This window comes from Oryzias latipes, chromosome 11, assembly GCF_002234675.1.
Source record: "Oryzias latipes chromosome 11, ASM223467v1".
Classification (NCBI taxonomy): domain Eukaryota; kingdom Metazoa; phylum Chordata; class Actinopteri; order Beloniformes; family Adrianichthyidae; genus Oryzias; species Oryzias latipes.
In genome coordinates this window covers 2,799,229-2,819,044 of record NC_019869.2, presented here as the reverse complement: position 1 = coordinate 2,819,044, position 19,816 = coordinate 2,799,229, and the positions used below count along the sequence as shown (strand labels likewise).

Here is a 19,816-nt window from a genome sequence, read left to right as displayed (position 1 = left end):
TTATGAAGACAGTTTTCACACAACCAGTTCAAATGGAAAATACTTCAACTTTCATGAGTACAATTTACATTTTTTGGAGTTAAAAAGACATCCAATTTTTTATTTTTTTATTTTGAATTAACATTTTTCCCCCCCAATTCAGCTTTATTTGTCTCTGTGTGGATTTGCCTGTCCCCACCGTGCATGCCTAAAGCCTTTGGAGACCTTTTTGTTGTTGTTTGCAGGTTCCACCCTTTGTGACCTCTGACCCCTCTCAGGATGAAACCAGAACAGATGATGATCACGCCTTTCAGAAACAAGCAAAATGATCCTAAACACTAAAGCTAATGACGATTGACTTACGATAGGAGAGAAAAAAGGCAAGAATAATCCATAAATAGTAGAGAGAATTCTGGGTTTGCTGCTTGTTCCCATAGAAATGCACATGGACCCGTTTTCCAGCGGCATCAAGTAATTCCTCTGACCTCTAATGCGTGACAGAGATAAGCTAAAAACATAAAGGACGTCTGATTAAAAACAACATGTTTAAAAGTGTTGCGATCCAATTAAGCATTAGAAGCAAAATATTTTATGACAAATTCTGAAGTGCACTTTTTTCCACTCACTTGTTAAACTCTGCTTTTGTTTCTGCAGAGGAATGAATAAAGTCACAAATTGCTAATTATTTCTGGCATTTGATGGCATAATCAACACACGTCCTACCAAAAAAAAAAAAAAAAAGTATTTCTTTTTTACTGTGAATGTGACCTAGTTGATGATTTAATTAAAAGAAATTACCCTGCAAGCTCCTCCTGTCTGGACTCGGTTAGCTTAGCCGTCCTTCTTTCTTAAAAAACAAGGAACTGCAGGATCGCAAACAAAAAGAATAACAAAATAATCCAAAATTAAAGCCACGAGCGGCGTCGTTTCAAGAGGACCTGGTTGCAGACGTCATTAGCTGGACCAAAAGTCAGAAAGTCTATGCCCCCCCCACCCCACCATACCCACAATTTCAGCCGGAAAATACTCTTTTTCTCAGCTTTAAGCATTAAAACTTCAACACCTGAGACGTCTCTGTCAAAGCTGGCTTAACGGCTTATGCGATCAACGTTCAGAATCAGCTGATCAAATCTGAACACTTTTGTTTGAATACTTTTTTGAAAGGAGTAAAAACTTTTTGCCCCGTTTTAAGCTCATGTTGCTCACAGATTGGTCTGGTGTCTCATTCTATGCTGTCCATGTCCCAAGATGCATTGCGGCCGAACCCGAACATCTTCTGACAACAATGGTGGACGGTGAAGCGGGACCCGGAGTTGGAGATAATTACAACTTTTTATACTTACACCTCCAAGATTAAAAGTTGGATCAAATAAGTCAGGAAAATGTTTAGGTTCACTACTCGTCTGTGTTCGCGACTTACGGTTGCTAGGCGACAGGACATTCGCCGATGTGACGGCTGGAATTACGGCTAGACTCGTCCGAAATCACAGCCGTTACCATCCGGTCTGCCCGCTCCACCAAGGACCCGGTAAACGTCGCCCGGGAGTTTATGTAAGGAATTTGGCAAAAGTCAACTTTTGGATTTCCTTTTGGTTAGCCACACCCACATTCCTAATATGGTCGTCTCTTATGTTATATCACTTCATTTAGCTCAGGCCAGGGATATATGTTTTACATTTTCACAATATTTCGATTAAAACTGCGAGCAATAAAGAAACGGCTCCTTTGTGAGCTCGCCACGCCAACGTCGTTCAAAATCTACAAAAGCAAAATTGTTTCCAAGTAGCTTCCCAGTAATATTCCAGGAGTTAGGAGGCGACGATCCAAATCCCAAGGAGTTTCAATTTGTAGATGGTACTAAAGGGTTTCTTTTTCAGGATAGCAGTCTTTTCCCAGGGTCAAAGGTCAATGAAACCTCAGTTGCAATTGCAGATTTAACCTTTTGACATTTTGTGAAGATGGTTGAGAAACAGTTGTCTTTTCTTGTATTGTGTAAACATGTGAAAGTCATCAAATTTCAAATTTTAGTTTCTATACCCAAAACTTCTTGTTATTTTTTTTATTTTTTATTTTAGAATGTGGGAAGGCAAACTTTTTGAACAAAAGCCAAGAAGAATTGCAAAAGGAATCTGCACAAACACGGCTGCTGGACTCAAAAACAAATAAAAGGACAAAAAAATAGGGGCCAGCTGGAAATGGTGTTTCCACTGAGCAAAACCATGGAAGAGGTGAACACAACTCACCAATTATCCAGTCAGACGCCCAGACGTCTCCTCTGCCATCTTCCTGTCCATGTCCAGGAGCAGCTCCCGTCCCCTCCTAAAGTGTCCATCATCGAGCCAGCCCCCAAACATGCCCCGTGCTCCTCCCATGACTCCCCAGTTCTGTCCCCCGTTCTTCAGCTCTGCTGCACTTTGCGGCCTCAGTCTGTTGGACCACAATCAACGTAATCCCAGTTACATTACTAGCATTTTAGGTAAAAAAACAAAACACAGGCATGTCATTACCACACTTGAACTTTTGTATTTTGAAGTCTAAAGCCTGATGGAGCTGCTTTCTTTTCTGAAGTTTAGCTGCAGTCATTTGACAGCCTTTTTTAAATGGAAACTCTGACCTTTCCATATCAAAATATCTGTAGTGTGAAAAGTGCAGCAATCATGCACAGTGGAGTGGAAATGGGAGCAACAGAAATCTGCCTCACTTTACATGATGTCTGTTAATTTGCATGTGCTTTTTCTTTGGCAGTTTTGTTATTCAAACCGGCATCCGTTTGAGAGTCGTGCTGTCAAAGCGCTGAGGTGCGATTACAAATAAAAGTGCTTGGCTAAAATAGTCTTAAAGGGGGAGAGACTCAGCTGGAAGCAGCTCATTTGCATTGAGAATTTCTGCAAGAGGAATAAGGATTTCATCACTAGAAAACCGTTCCAAACTGCTTTTTTTGTGTGTGCATTATTTCACTTATACGCTCACATTTAATTCATACCAAAATGACCTATCAGCCTTTTTTTAATTCATTGCAAGTAGACTACAGAAATACTTTAAAGTGTTTTTTGTATTTAAGAAAAAAAAACATTAAAAAGAACATTAAAATTCAGAATAATAAGAGCAAAAATGATTATCTTGTCAGTGTCCCAGTTGTGAACTCTCACCAAAAAGAAAACCCTTTTTATCATGCTCCCAAATCCCAAGTAAGCACTGAAGAAACAACCAGAGGTTAAAGTAATATTCAAATTAGTCCAAAAAACTGGACTGAAAATTAGCAGGACCCTGGATTACTTCCAAATTCTTCATTTTTAACTGCATTTCTTCTACAGAATCAAAAGAAGCTCAATCATTTTATGATTTTTAAAGCGCAAAGTTAATAGCATAAAATCATACAGAACACGAGGGGGTCACAAGTGGAACTTTTCTTTTTTGAAATTAAAAAAAAGAAAGAAAAAAAAATACTCTGTAGAGTGTGAACATGGAGACTATCAGCAAGAACTCTATTAAAAACAGGAACTATTTTACCTTTAGAGATCAAAATAAACATTTCCTCAATTCAAATCTCATCTTCGCTGACGGCTGTCTGTGTGACAGCTCTGGATCCAGCTTTGTTTATGTACATCAATGGCTTTACAGATTACAGAGCAGCCAGACGAACTCCAATGTGCTGTCAGTGCAGGTTCACACCCAGACTGAGGAGAACTCGGGACCGACTCCAGGGATAAATAAAACGCTTCTTCAAATTATTGTGCAGATATTGGTTTCCAACCTAACCGCCGTTTTATCTGGTCAAACACGTCCCAAGCTGCTTGTGACGGGAAGGGAGACTAAATAAAGTCATCTATCTTTGTAGATTAATGCCTTCAAAACAAAAATAATGCAGCTGCTATGAAACCATGGCTTCCCATGGGGGGGGGGGCTGGATTTCATTTTAGAAATGATCAGAAAGAGTCTGTATATTGCACAGAAGAAAAAACATCTGGGAAAACCTTAGAGTCAGGAGTATAAAGCAGCTACATCAGGATAGTGTAAGTTGAAAATGTTGTCTAACTCAAATGATGATAAATTAACAAGATCTATCGATTTAGAAAGATACATGCAAAAGAAAAGACAGTTCATGTACCTGCCAGCAAACCGGTCTTGGAGCTCAGCGTGCTGCTGACTGCTGAAGTGCTTGTAACGCTGGTCCATGAGCCAGCCCAACTCCATCTCCAGCACCTTACTGCTGTTGTTCGTGACGGCTCCGTCCTGGCAGGCTTGTATGATGCTGGATGGAGTGTTCTCAAGGGCACTTACAGGCTGCCCCTGCACACCATTTAATCCATTTTTATGAAAAAGCTCTTTCAGCTCCACACTGCTGCTCTGCAGCCGTGTGTCAGTGAACCAGCGGCTAAGTTCCGTGCGAGGCAGGCCCATTTGACCCTCCAGCTGGCTAAACTCCTCAAGGGAAGGCCACTGAGTTTGAGGAAAATCGTCCTTAAGGAGTGCCAGGGATTGGCTTTCTGGAGGCACTAAACAGGAATTCGGTTTGGGAATAGAGGGCAGAACGGCACCAGGAGGTGCTGGTGGAGGAGGACTTTTGACACTGCCCAAGGTCGTGCTTGTTTTGTGAATCCCATTCAATTGCAGAGTTCGGTGCTGCTGACTAAGTTTGTTCTCACTTATGCCAGCAGTACCACCAATGCCGACCCTCTTTGTGCCCATGGAGTTCAGGAGGGCCTGCTCCAGATTATCCCGCAACGCACGCCGCTCCCCAAACCAACTTTCGATTTCCTGATGGGACAAGCCCGTAGTAACTGCCAGATTGTCTACATCACTTTGTGTAGGAAAGCTGTTTCCCAAGAAACTTTCCTCCAAGATCTTCAGTTGTTTTGCTGTTTTACCTTTCATCCTCTCAAGCAAAGGGAATTGAGTCATCACTGAGGACTTCTGCTGAAAATCTGGCTTCCGAGTTACTGGTGTGTCACCGTTGTCCAAATGCACAATTCCATTGTTATTACCACAGGACAACTGACCGTGGGTCCATTTCCCATCCAAATGCGAAGTCCCATTGGCCTCTGCCAGAAGACTGGGGACTTTGTCTCCTCTGGGGTAGTTAGCTTTGAGATCTACACCTTGTGGCTCTTTTAGTTTACTGACATCTGCAGGAAACCCCTGAATCTGCGAGGGAGTTTTAGATGGAGTACGAATGGACTGGATAATAGGTGGCCTTCTTATCTGTGAATTATTAGGTGGGGGAGAGTTTGGTAGAGTCAAATCAGAAGCTGGCAAAGTGTGGGGATTGGCGTGCTTTTCTTTGGAAGAGAGGGGTGCAGTGCGGGGAATCAACAATGAGTTTTTAAATGGAGGGGCACAGATTGGTGGAGGGGCTATCATTGGCCTTGTTAAAGACTCTGGAAAGACTATTGATGGGAGAGAGACAACTGGTTTTGTTTTGGTGTTTCCAACTACAGAGAGACTCTTTCCCTTCGATGATGAAGAAGGCGTTGAAGAGGACGATGGAGGTGGCATTAAAGGCACAGCAATAGATTGCCTCTTCATCTCTGCATTGACCAAAGGAGTAGTTGCACCTCTCCTTGCCTCCATACGAACAGGAGGTGTGGCCATCTGAAAGCGGTCTTTTTGAGGGGGAGGCGGTGGAGGAGGAGCCATTAGGACCTTATCTTTAGGGTCACCGGGATGCGGAGCAACTGCCATTATGGGCCGCTTTGATTCAGGGCCACAGACGGATGTTAGGTGTGTGGGCAGGGAACGCTTTAGGGTACGACTGGAACCATTGACGATTCCTGTAGAGGAGTACGTAGTGGTGACTACACTGGACCCATTTAACGCATGTGTTCGTACATGACTGGGACACTCAACTGTTGTGTAGACAATTGGCTGCTTGGACGATTTGGAAGATGACTCAGAAATGGGGCTTGAAGGTAAAACTGTGAATGTGTGATGGGCAGGAGGAATTGAACCATTGAACATTTTCTTCCTGGCTTCTTCCACCTCCTCTGGGGACCAAGTGATGCCTTGTTTCAGCCGTTGGGTGGTAAACCACACTTTGATTTGCTCCTCCGGGTGCTTGGAGGCAGCTGTAAGCCATGACAGCTCAGCGTGTGTCGGGTATGGAAACTTATTAAAGGAAGTGATTAATGTCAGGTTGTCATCTAAAGAAGGGTTATATTTGGTAGTGTTCAGTGGAACGGCTATTTTTGGTACAGAATTGAAGTTCGGTGGACGCTGGAGCATTGGAGAAACATGGGAAAGCCCTTGGAGCATGGTGGGTTCAGGGATGATGACTGTTCCGTTGATGTTCACGGCTGTGATTTGATTCGGTTGCATCAAGCTGTCCAGCCGGCTTTTCGGTTCACTTCCTCCAAAGAGCGATTGTACACTACCCGGGCTTTTCACCGCGGTAGATACGCATGGTGCAAACACAGAGGTGCTGTCTTTTTCATTTGTCGTCGCGCATTCAGCTGAATTGTCTCTGCCTTCGATTGTCTGCTCTAAGATAGTCTGATTGTTCATTTTTACCCTCTTGAACTTGAAGTTAGTCTCACCTGGGTGCTGGCTCTCATTATGTTCTGTAAGTGAGTCAAACTTCTTGGTGTTGAAGTTGCACACAGCACAGAGGTACATTGGATTTAGAATGACATTAGGGTGGTAAGAGTCCACGTGTCCTTTAAAGTCATTAAGGTTTTGTGTCAAAAATGGGCAATATTTGCACTCATAACCTTTTGCCGGCTTTTTCTGAGACACTTGGTCAGATTCCGTTTCTCCCTTGTCTTTCATCCCTCTGGCTTGTACTTCTTCAATGACTGGGGGTTGCAGTCCTTTACCAAACTCTTCATGGAGAGAAGGCTCAGGGTGCCCATTTTCCGCCTGTTGCAAACATGTCTGCTGGTCTGATTTCACTTGCTGGGGGTTTCCCCCCTTTTCTGTAGATCCTGATGATTCAGATTGTTCTTTCTCTGTCAGAACTTTGCCTGACGATCCTTGCAAGCCTGTCACCTCCTCTGGGTCGTCCTGCTCATCAGGCAGGTCGCTGATGACCCTGACCATGCAAGGGTTGGAGGACTTTCTACGGCTGGACATGATGAGCGCTGCTGGTAGTGATGCTGCTGGTGTTGCGGATTGCTTCGATGATGTTGCAGGTTTTGGCAATTGCTGCTGGTGGCCGTGGACGTCAGCGTGTCGGTTTCGGAGAGAAACTTACAGGGGTGGATCGTCGTTAATGCGTGTGGACACTGGTAGGTGGTTGGAGTTGGAGTCTCCAGCGTGTGAGAGGGAGGGCGAGAACCGGCTGATGGCGCAGGCCCGCGACCGGTTGTGCAGTGGCGTCTCCCGCTCACTGGCAGTGTCAGCTACTAACCTGGGCGTCATGGGAGGGCATCACAGACAGCAGAGGTGCTCAATCTAAAAAGAAAACATAGAGAAAGAAGAGTAAATAAGATGATTGTCTGATTGTGGTCACCTTAGAACTGATTTGAACAAGTCCGCTTCTAAATTTTTAAGTGTTTGTTATGTGAATTTCTGCTACTCTAAATAAATCAAAGGACATGAAAAAAGCCAGAAGAGCAATGACAGATGGAGCACAATAAGTAACCAGTACTTCAGCAGATGCAAATCTTTCTTCAAAGACTTCTTCCTCCTTTAAGGAGAAAACCAAGAATACAAACTAGAAACAAAAAAAACAATTAGCTTAGGTCTCATTAGTAAAATATTAGGTATTCTGATATATATTTTAGAGTATTCTGCAGAATTCTTTAGAGCAAGTTGATGAAATACTTTATGCTCCCTATGCAACAACTCATCTTGTAAGGTAGAAATAAAAAGTAAAAAAAAGTAGGACTGGTAAGATCTATTCATACTTTTTAAATGGTCATTTGAGAATGCGGCTTAATTCTGCCGTATGTCTCAACATAGAGGCATGTGGAATGGGGGAGGACTGTATCTAGGAAAAAAAGCTATCCATCTTATGTGGTTCATGCAGTGTCCAAATGTAGCAGAAACATGAAGTGTAAGTTAGTACAGACATTACATGTGTACATGTGGCTGTGTATCTGCAAGGTATTTTCCTGTGCATGAGCGTGCAAGCCTTATGTGTGCACTTTAAAGGGCCTATATCATGCTATATCAACTTTTTTGAGCTTTTAAGTGGATTTATAAAGTTCAGTCCTCACAAAAAACACAACCCCAAAGTGGTATTTTGCTCCATTAACGGATCTCTGAGAATTCCTCTAAAAACCTGCACTCTGAGCACCAGCCCATCCAATCCACAAAAGCAAGTGGGTTCTCACATTGTGATGTCACAAAGTGCGGAACCGCCCCTTCCAGGAAGAGTCTGCGCTGCCAGCCCCGCCCCCAGGCCAACACACACACACACTTTCTCCATGTAGCTAGTGGTGATCGGCAAAAACACTTTCGTTTTATCTGCACTAATGCACATCCATATTTGCAAACGTTTGGATGTCCTGGGCGAAACGTTGACACGCTGCCAAGGACGGCTCTAGGTTGATATCATGAAATGGCGGCACCCCTAAGGGCAAAACCGATGCCTCAGAGATCGAGTCGTCTTACGTCCGGTTAGGAAAAAAGGCTGTGTAAATAAGTCATATTTCTAAAAAAAAAAAAAAAAACATTCTTAAGTGTGCCTGTATATATTATCATATATATGGATATAGTTTACTCTGAAAGGCTTGAGAACAGCATGATGTAGGCCCTTTACAGAACACAACACGGCTTTTAGAGTTAAAATACAGAGTACACTGACATGTGTCCATAAGTAAGTACCCACATATCTACAGTCCCTGAGTTAAAACTTGTGATGTGGTGCAAGAACAAAACACCTTTGTGAAGTTTTTAGTTTCATCACAATGTCATATCTGCCAGTTAGACTGTATATTCACTCATCTGTTCCTGAGCTTAAAGCTATAGTTCCTGATGTGACACATTTGATGCCATGACACCTTCACCTGTTCCAGGTAGGCTCTTCACATGTTTTGGAAGTGGGTTTATGGGAACAACTGACTCTACAGAGAGTTGGCGATTCCTGAGCACCATTCTAACTGGTATCTGCTGACCCCAGACCGGTTCTGTGGCTGAGTAACAATTGTTGTCAGGTTGTCATAATGCCACTGACAGTTGAACGTAGATTATTAAGTAGCGAGAACATTTTTTCAATGACTGGACTTGTTGTCTGGGAGCATCCTGTCACCGTTCTCTTTAATTCACTGAGAGGAGCCCGTTCTTTCATAAACGCTTGTAAAAGCCTGATTTTGTGCACCTGGTGCCATTGGGGGGACTGGAACACCTGAATTCTGCTATTTGAATGGATGAGTAAATATTTCAGAGTGTCTAAGTTTAAGGTGAAGTCAGCCTGAATAAATGTTGGAAACCTATACACTCCACAACTCTCCCATTTTACTTTTTTATTAACACGGTTGGGGAAGAGAAACGAAAAGGATATTGAAGAATAAAAGAAAATCAGATTTTTTCCTTGTTCTGACTTGCTGGAAAGCTGAAGAAAAAAGTCCCCCCCACCCAAAAAAAGAAGCCCTGAAGAATAGCTTATAAAGAATGGTGTTTATTTGTCCAGAGTTCGGAACACTGACTTCATGCAATCAGTGACTTCAAAGATGTCTGAAAAAATGTATTAAGATGTGATTATTTGATTCATGGTTATGTGAATTTGCCCAATTTCATTTCAGCCCCAGATAAAGGAGCCTTTACATATTAGCTTACACAAGAGCTGTCATTTCTGAAGCCCTCATCTAGTTTAGATCTGAATCCCATAAAATCAAATCAGCGAGTTTACAGTGGCAGCCCCTATCAATGCCATTACTGGGATTTGAATGTGCTCTTGTAATCAGAAACTAAAAGGTGGTCTCGGGCAGACAGCTTTCCCAGGCTGCTTCAGACAAAAGTTGCATTTTCTCCAACTTATTTTGATCATTTCCTTGCGAAGACTACCAATTCAGAAAAGATTACTGTGTTTTTCTGTGGCATGCAGGTCTGAGAGAAAATCAAAGAGATGAATTTAAGGTAGTTACGGTCCATGAAGAGTATATCATCATGAGCGGTTGTAATTAGTCTGGAACTCCACATTCAATATAAAATTCCTCAGCACCGATCGAGCCAAAGGACCTTCTCTTTACTCCAACACCCAAACCGGATTTCTGTGTCGGCGTTTCGCTAAAACATCAGTGGCCCTTTAGGTCTAATCAGGCGCTGAAAAATGACAGCATTCTTTGACAAAGGCAGGAGGCCAGGAGTTAAAGATGAAGGAAATTTGATTGACAAGAGGGAGCAAAATGGCATTCTGAAAATTCTAAAAAAGTTACGCCACATAATGAGGACACGCTGTTCCAGGCCAATCACGCGCTAAAGCAACACATTTGACGACTCCGCTGAAACTACAAAAGACAAAAAAAGAATAAGTCTCCAAACTCCAAACCCCATTAAAAAGACATTAGCAGTCTTTCATAGATTCGGGCAAAGACAACTTCACAGGATAATTACCCTGTAATCGTGTAATGAGAGAGAAGCAGTGATGAGATCTCCTGACAGCCATCATCTGTACAATGGAACAGAGAAAGCAAGGTACAAACAAATACGGAGGCGAAGAAGAAGAGGTTGTGAGGGGGTGACAGGTAGGCATCAATATGGGAATAGTGGGGCTAAGAAGCACAAATATGAAAGAAAATAATGGAAACACCTCAAAAGCATTGGAAGGGAGGAGGAAAAGCGGTGAAAAGAGGGAATCACAGACAGTGGAGAAGCAGCCCACAGATAACGGAACGAAGAAAAAGTCTGACAACTTCCAAGTTAATAATAGAGAACAGGCGCAAAGCAGGGGCTGCTTTAACTAGGCCATGGCCTGGCAGACGCAGATGAGAGAAGGAATGGAGGGACGGCATATGGAGAAGAGGAAGGTAGAAGATGAGCAGGAGGAGGAAGAAAGAAAAACCCAAACCAGACTAGGAAGAAATCACTGAGAAAAAGCTTGTTATGTCAGGCAAAATGGTGGCCATAAAAAGAGTTCAAATCTAGAGTATCGGTGTCCGTTACACAGTTGAAGACTTGCTGACTTTTTGCCATGACCCAATATGCCAACATTTTTCAAACGTGTTGACTAATACTGATAACCTACAGAAAATCCAACCATTTTTAAAAATGTATTCATGATGCAACTCGAGGAATCTGTAAAAACAGGTGACTTGAGTCCGGGTTTCGGGGTTTAGTAACCACCGTAAGAGGCAGTGTCATCTCTGACAATAACTGCCACAAAAACACACCAGCTGAGGCTTTTCACTTGATCTGTGCACGCTCCGGCTGGAGGCATTCATCTTTTGGCAGGAATGCAGAACTCTGCATAACACCGGGAGCTGTGAGTGGATGTCAGGTGAGCTTCGGGTGGGGTGTCAAAATACTGACAGAAGCAGTGATCTAGAGGTGGTGCCTTCACTAACAAATCTATGGTCCATAGGTAAGACGGCTGCAGTCACGGATGTGTTAAAGTCAACTTTATGGGCAAACATATTCTATCTGCCTGTCCAGAAACTGCAGTTACCAATAACCAATTCCTGACTCCAAGTGGTGGAGTGTCCACCCTGAGACGGGAGGGTTGTAGGTTCAAATCCACTGTCAGGTCATACCAAAGACTAAAATAGGAACCAATGCCACCCCGGTTGACATTAAGACGAGGTTTACACCACCAACTGCCTCCTAAGCGTGACTTACTACCCCCCCCCCCCACCCCCCCTTTTTATAAAAACCCATCCATCCTATCCTTTTTTTCAACAAAAAAAAACGTATTCCAAAGAAAAATTGAAGATCCCTTTCACATCTCCAGCTGGTCCAGAACGCTGCTGCTCAGGTTCTGGTTGGGGCGCGTAAGAGGGACCATGTCACCCCCATCCAGGGTCCCCTTTACTGGCAGCCTTTGAATTTTAGAGTTAAGATTCTTTTATCTTTGAAAATCTTTAAATATTCGTGCACCGCCGTACCACTCTGAGCTTCTCTGTCCCTTCACCCCAACCCGGTACGTCAAATCAGCTGATCGGCTGCTGCTGGAGGTACTGAGGTCAGAGAGGAAGCTCAGAGGGGGACGAGCGTTAGCCCTGAGCTTTGGCAGGCGCTGTCCATTTGAAAAAAAAAACACAGCATGAGACTCTGCTTTGCTGGTGTTGTTTTTATTGTTTGCTGTTGATTTTATCTTGAGATTTTTATGTTTTAATGACACTTATTTACACTTTTAGTGTTGTTTTTAATGTTTTGAGGTTTTTAATTTTGACATTTTAATGCACCATACTGACAAATAAATAAATAAAGTTAATTTACTTTAAGTTTACTGTATTTGAGATTGTTATGGAGCCTGCGTTATATCACTATTTAAAAAAAGTTTGTATATAAATATATTTATTTCACTTCAGTTGAATTCCAAATAGAACAGCATTTATTCTGTAAACCAACTAAATTTTGGTCTATAAAAATGTAACTAATCTACCTTAAAATTGAATTTTAGACTTGTAATATATATTTTTTTAGCAATAACATATGGAGTTGTCATCAAAAACCTTTTACAAATAAACAGATCGAGCTGCGGACAAAGCCCAAAAGTTGGAGTGATGTGTCTGTTGGATCTGTGGATTAATCAAACAGAGGTCAACATGAAGAAAGCCTGAATTAGAGATTCCAGCCAGAAAAGACGATTACGGTTAAAGTTTGAAAGATCAAAAACACAAGAAAAGAGACGGAGCTGCAGGCAAAAGCATTTATTTCAAGCAGGCAGTTTTGCTTTTTGCTTTTTTTTGTTGAGAAAAGAGATGCAGCTGCCAGCTCCAGCAAGAGAGATGGAAAAAACCCAAAAACAAATCCAGTGTGGTGTTTTGCTGCATCATTGCATCGGCCTTGAGAACTACGGGCCAACTTCTGACGCTGGGAGTCAGACGCTGCTTGGCTGCATCCCATTTTCTCGGGCTCAGCTCTCCTCCATGGATCCTTGTAATTACTTGTAAAGTATTTGTGTGCAGGGGATTGCGTGGAGCATAGTAGCACCCTAATTACAGAGGAAATAATAAAACTGCAGCAGTGCAAACAATGATGGGTGATTTGGTGTTTATTGCTTACGTTAAATCATCTAACTGACAGATATTAGAGGTGGGTATTAGTTAAGGGAAGATGAAACTTTCTGTACATTCAGACTAAAACAACTGGAAGAGGTTTTTGAGGCTTTTGAAAGACCAACACAAATAACTCCAGACCAGGATATGGAACCAGAACTGTAACACGGAAAGTGACACCAAAGTAATCTGAGCGGATCAGCGAGGTGAACCCGCGTTCACCGCAGGTTCCAGGCAGGAAAAAGATCCGATTTTCTCCTCCATCAAGGACAAAGAAATCCATCAGTTTTAACCACAGACTGCATCTAACCATCTATCAGACGACAGTGAAGGAACAAAACAGAGGGCACAAAAGGGTGTCGGCGAAGCTACGGAGCAACAGAGATGAAAAGGAAGGTAATGAGGAGATATCCTGGGGAATGAAATGACAAATTAGGAGGATGAGAAGCAGATTGGAAGGAGCCAAGTCTGCTAATGGGAGGGGTTAAAGACGTTTAGTGGAACAAGGGCAAACAGGAGGGGGCGAGTGCTAGGGGGAAGTTGACAAGCTTCAGTTTCCCTCAGAGGGCACCGAATGGAGAATCAGCCGGAGGTTTTCTTTTAAGTTGTTTTCACTCCTAAAAAGCACTTTAGACTTATATGAATATAAGTTTGAAATGTGGTGGCAGAGTAGTTTTGATCCTGTAAATGAGGTACAAAGAAACTTAAAGATGTCTAATAAAGTACTTCCACTGTGGCTGCCAGAAAAACCCAAGCAAGCCTTTTTCTGTTACCAGGTTTGATACAAACCAGGAAGTTGGAGTTCCTCAAATGACCACTAAAGGCTAGTGTCAGTCAGTACAATAAATCTTTGACTTCCACTTTAAAAAGCCAGATTTTACAGAAAAATACATGTATATGAAGTTTGGCATCAATTCTTTGCTTGGTTTTTTACTCACAACAAACTGGGGAAGCAGTTTGGCATTTTGGGGGCGTGTCTTTTTGACTGAGAAAATGGGTGGACCCAGCAAACCTCTTGGACCATTTTCAGCATAATGTTGAATCAGGCGGAGCAAATTCCAGTTCATGTTCCCGTCCCACTTCAGGCTTCATTTTCCACCGTTCAGAATCCCAAAGGTTTGTTTTTTTTGTTCAGTGTAAATATACACATGATTTAAAGTTAACCTCCTGTCACAATAGTATTTTCATTGACCTAATTCAATGATACAGTCCTTATATTAGGGATGTACCGAAAATGTGTGGCCAAAGCAGCAAAATCGTTTGGCTGAATACCAATTGATCACTAAATATCAAATGTGGATGTTACGTTTTTTTTTAAAATTATTTTTCTAAATATTGCATAAATAGCCACGATCAAATGGTAGACATTTTTCCCTGCACATTCGCTGCAAACAGTTCTTTTGTTGCTCTCAATCCATTTAAAATACCTCCACAATGCTGATATTTTCAAAAAACTTGCAAGATTATTGATGCACGTCCAGGAGAAATGGGCAAAGGAGTGAACATCGCCAAGGACGACAAAGAGAAAATGAAGGAGCTCTTTAAGACAAACCCGTTTAACCATTTAGTTCAGTTTAGAATTTGTAATTCCATGTCTTCATGGTTTTATGTCTACCGTACCATTACCGGTACAAAGCCCATTGAGACGACTGGTGTTGTGATTTTGGGCTACATCAATAAAATTCAATTGAAATTGAATTGAATTAGCAAAACTTTGTGTCATTGCGTAACACGCCACTCTTTGACCATACATTAACTCTCTTCCACAGAATGCAGAATGTGGCTTTCTTTTCCAAAATTCGTTGCGTGTGAGTATTTGTGTGTCGACACATTATCTGTATATTGTTTTTTTTTATATCTTTTTTTGTATCTAGTCCTCATAGGGGAGCAAATATGCAGAGTAGAATATTGTGTTTCTCAGAAGCCAACGTACAAGTCAACATTTACAGGAAAATTCAGATTTTATTTATTTAACTTTATACTACTATTTTACCCAAAAAGGTAAGTTTGCAAAGATCAATACAGTCTTCTACCCCACAAGATCCTAGAGCCTAACTCCACATTTTGTCCCTAAATTTGAAGGAAACCCACAACAATTTGAAGTCAAAGGTTTTGAAAAAGCCACTGGAGGCTATTTCAAAGCAAATTCCCACTGACTTCTGGGTTGAAAAGTTTATTTCTTTACAATTTCCCCAAAAAACGTGTGCAGCGTGATGTCAACAGTTTTTTCTATATCTTCACTCCTTTCTTTTATTTCATTATGCATTTGGAATATTAAATCCATTTCTGTCGTTTTATTTATGTTACAGGTCTGGTTTTGGATCAGCGGGTGGGGGGACCAGCAGGTGGACTCCGTAAAACTAACTTTATTTTGGTCACTGTGCCTCTATTCACCTCAAACTTTATGTGTTCAAAATCTTTTGGGTGACATCAGAGGTTGAGCGTCCAGTGTGTGAACGTCTAAAGTCAAGTCAAACGTGTCCTTTCATAACTTTAGCATATGTACCAAATCTAGTCCATATCAGATAATGATAACAAATCCAAATGACCCAGAGATGAATTAAAACTTTAAACATCTGATATATTTACCCAACCAGCCATTATGTATAGCCTCTTTGTCCCGACAACAGTAACAGGGGTCGCTGGAGTTTAGCTCTCTTAGGGCGAAAGCATGGTGTTCCCTGGACATGTTAGCATCTTTTATTATCTCTATGCGAGCAAAACAATGGATCCTTTCCACCACTCTCACAACCCTGATGCACAGCATGGCTAGAAGGCAGAACAGCAACGCGCTCGTGAATCCACAGCAAGAATCGCCCGGGACCAAACCAGGAACTGAAAGTATCGCGGTCGCCTTCTTTTAAGATCAGTGTTGCTCAGAAACTAAAAGTGTTCGGCTTTCCAGGTCCTCGTGACCCGACTCCTCAGGCGCACAGTGATTATAAAGCAAAAAAAAACCTCAATAAAAAAAAACGAGAAGTGCCTGCCACACATGTGTGTGCGCGTATGAATGTAAGTCTGTGTAAACACTAAATGATTGATCAAAGGATGCTTTGTGTGGGCACCTCGTGGTGCTAATGCATCATTAACACAGCTGGTAGTATGACCCAGCTCTTGTGAGAGTGCCAGGCTATTTCCAGACGCTTCTCTTATGCTTATAGTGATCCAAATCTCCCCGGTGTTACATAACAATTCAGTGCAACGGCCTGCATGGACACCAGAACTGCTTTCACTTCAGGTTATTCTGACAAGAAAGAAAATGGTAGTTTTCATCTGACAAGAATAATCAACCAGTTGAGTCCGTTAGAATAAACCAATGTATTGGCTTTTTTTCAAATGTGAAAATGTCACTAAAACCAATAGGAACGTTCTTCTCTACGATGCAATGCCATCTTTTAACAATTGTGTGAGGATAAATGGCCACAAAGGTCCTGCCGTCTGAGTTACAGCAATTACTGTAAAACCATCAGCATGTATTTAAAGAAAAAAAACACGTTTGATCAAATTCCCAACTGTTTAAATAGAAGAGGCCATGTGAAAAAAAGAGAACTTTATTTGACTCAGATTGTAAGAGACTGCCATTTTCTACCAAAATCTATCATGGAGGCCAAGTGAACGGTCGTGAATGGAAGGTTGTGGGTTCCAATCCCTGGTTGGGTCATACCAAAGGCTTGGATGGGGTGTTAAACCACCAAATGGAGCAGCTGTGATTGCAACTCGGCGCTCCTCCATAGAATGGCTCAAATGCAGAGAACAAACTTTACACACAGGTGTGTCACAACGGATGAGTTGGGTCCTTTACCCAACCAATTGAGCCGTCCAGCCGCTTAGCTTCAAGAGTAAGTCATTGACGTCAAAAACATCTTGGCTCTCTTCCACCTGCTGGCTGGGTAACTATTGAGCTGTCACTCATCAGATTAAGCAGATTTTCCTCTCTATAGGTTGCATCAATGCCTCAATGAAAAGCGTGTCAGCAGAATTATCTATGAATTCGCCGTTTTTGACGTGGAGTTGCAAAACGTGGAGATCTTTGCATCACTAAAACCATTTTTTTCTATAAAGAAAAGTGTGATGACGTCTTGTAAGGGTGCTGTGGTAAAGCTTTGATTCTCCTCTGCTGGAGGTTCATGAAACCTCAAAAATAAAATATATATATATATAAAAAAAAGAGATTTAAAAATTGCTATAGGTTTCAAATCTTAATGCAGAGTAAGCAAGTTGCTATTGTCTAATTGAGACGCGTCTCTTTTGAATGTGGGCTTTACTGCTGAAGAAAGCTATAGGAGATAATCTTACAATCTTTTTTCTTTTTTAATTTTACAATTTTTTGCTCTAACTTTTGAGCTTTTGCATCTTTTAAATTTGTCCCTGAAGTTGCAAACCAAGGATAAAATTAAAAAAAAAAACAGTTTTGGATTGAAACAGAAAAATGGTTTGTCTTTTGCTGCAAGTTTTTAGCTAAATCTACCTAAAACATGAATTTGTTGGTTCTGTGAGCTAACGAGGAACATATTCATTCCCTTTTTTTAATCACCGTATCCCCATTGCATTGATACTATGGATGATCATTTAAAAAAACAACTGTGGCACTCTACGCTTGAAACCTCTCACCAAAACTGACATCATTTAAATGAATGGGTTTTTAATCACATGGCAAAGAAAGGCTTCAACTTTTTGATTTAATTCTGTTGCCTCTCTGCTACTTCTCGTTTGTTCTCATTTAATAAGAAATTTTATTAAAAGTTTCAATTAACAAACAAATTTACTAAATTATATTAGAAATAAACAGCGAGTGCCATCACTTTTCTTTTCGCTGAAGCATTTTTTGGGACCTTTATTGGTCTGATAGTAGAACGTTTGCAGATCACTAATTCTCCTTCAACACATTTACAAAGTAGTCTGTATGATGAACAGCTTTGGATTTTTTCCTTGAAAAAAAAGTGTTTTCTTTTCTTTTTTTTTTTTTTTTTAATATTTATCTTATTTTAATCATAGAAACAAATAATCTGTTCTTCTCATTTGACACTTAATGCTCTGAAGGTCAAGGTTTACAATAGCTCATAACAGAATTTAGCCAATCACAATTTTTTTTTTTTGTGTGTGTTTTCTTCTTTTTAGATCAGATTTGTCCCTTTTAGTTTAGTTTTGGAGGGAAAGCAGATTTATTTAATGTTTTACCTGATTACAATAGGATTTAAAGACCCACTCAGATCATCTTAAGAGCTATTTTAAATGAATTATCAGTGTTTTTTAAAATTATGATTATTAGTTTTTTAGCCCAAAAAAAATAAATAATTGGAAATTCACCTCTGAGTTGAAGGCGGGACAACAGGCATGGAGCAACCCCAACCCCTCTTCCCCTTCTCGTAGCCCTCCCGCTGGCTTACAGCCCCTCACACCCCATCCTAACCCCCAACTACAAGTGAAAGCATCAGAATGGAGCGGAGCAGGGAGCCAGCGGCTGCCACCGTTTTTGTTATTTTTTAAACGTCAAAAATACGCTTCAAACGTCATCCAGATTCAGAATGTTTTAAAGAAAGAAATACTCAGAATTGCAATTTTAGGTACATTTTTTTGGATAAAAAAAAAAAATCTCAAAAAACACAATAAAAACATCCAAAACACAATTTTCATTGCAGTAGGTCTATACAGGGTATTCTACGTACTCCTCCATTTAAAGAACAAACAAAGTGCTTTTATTTTTCATAAAGGAAAGTTGATGGACTGTAGTGGCAAAATAAAATCACTAAAAATGACAGAAGCAGAAGTGAAAAAAACAACATTATGCAAGTTAGTAACGTTCCTCTGAGCTGAAAACTTCCAGGGTCAACGTCTGGAACAACAAATCCCACTTGTGTGCATGAAAAATACTTTCCTTGAATTTTTTTGAGCAACTTAAAAACTTTTTCAATAAATAAAATATATATTTTTGGCGCTCCTAATGTCATGGGTGATTTACATAGAATATTATATAGATTCATGAGTTGCTGTCAAAACAACATGAGCCTTCCCGATAAAAAAAGAAAAAGAAAAAATAAATCATTCACTCGGGTTTCTGGACAAGTTGCAAGCATAAATAATAATTTATACGTACTGTCAAAATGTTCTGCTATCTCCATATTTTTTATTGTAAAATATGTATATAGTTAACTTAAAAAGTAACAGAAAAATGAAGTAGTGACAAATATTAAGCTGAGGCTCTTATTGTGAAGTGGAAAATGTGAAATTTTAAGATGCAAAAAAATGACATTTTACATTACAAAGACGTTTTAAATACACCCACAGTCTGCCTCTTAAAATTGTCTCAGTAAGAGTATAATTTAGGATATATTAAAAAAAAAATGAAATATGTGAAATCTGAATTGTCCACCGTCTCTGCCTGCATGAACCGCGGATGCCAATTGAATTTTGTTCTCAAATCAACTTAAATTTCAGCTCTCATTGTGCTGACATTAAAACAAATGAAAAAGCCAGGAAAAGGGTGTGATGCTGCATCTAACATCTACAAGAAACTTGAATAATTCAGTCATGGAGTCATATTAAAGTAAACTTTAAAAAGAAGTGAGTGGTCAAGATCATTGACAAGCCACATTAAAAAAAAAAAAAACTTTTTGTTTAAGACAATTGTTGTTTTAAGGATTTTTCTATTCAAAAATGTTAACACACACACACACACACACACACACACACACACACACACACACACACACACACACACACACACACACACACACACACCC

General features: G+C 40.8%; 1 protein-coding gene across 1 annotated transcript in view; it reads right to left on the bottom strand.

Annotated features, from left to right (window-relative positions):
- The window catches only part of LOC101174441 (zinc fingers and homeoboxes protein 2), a 146,711-nt gene that overhangs the window by 8,881 nt on the left and 118,014 nt on the right, over nucleotides 1-19,816 (bottom strand). The window contains exons 3-4 of the mRNA XM_023960308.1: nucleotides 4,088-7,368; nucleotides 2,223-2,406 (exon numbers count right to left, since the gene is read on the bottom strand). Of these exons, the coding sequence (XP_023816076.1) occupies nucleotides 2,226-2,406; nucleotides 4,088-7,047 (3,141 nt within the window). The 5' untranslated portion in view covers nucleotides 7,048-7,368 and the 3' untranslated portion in view covers nucleotides 2,223-2,225. The remainder of the gene's footprint in view (nucleotides 1-2,222; nucleotides 2,407-4,087; nucleotides 7,369-19,816) is intronic.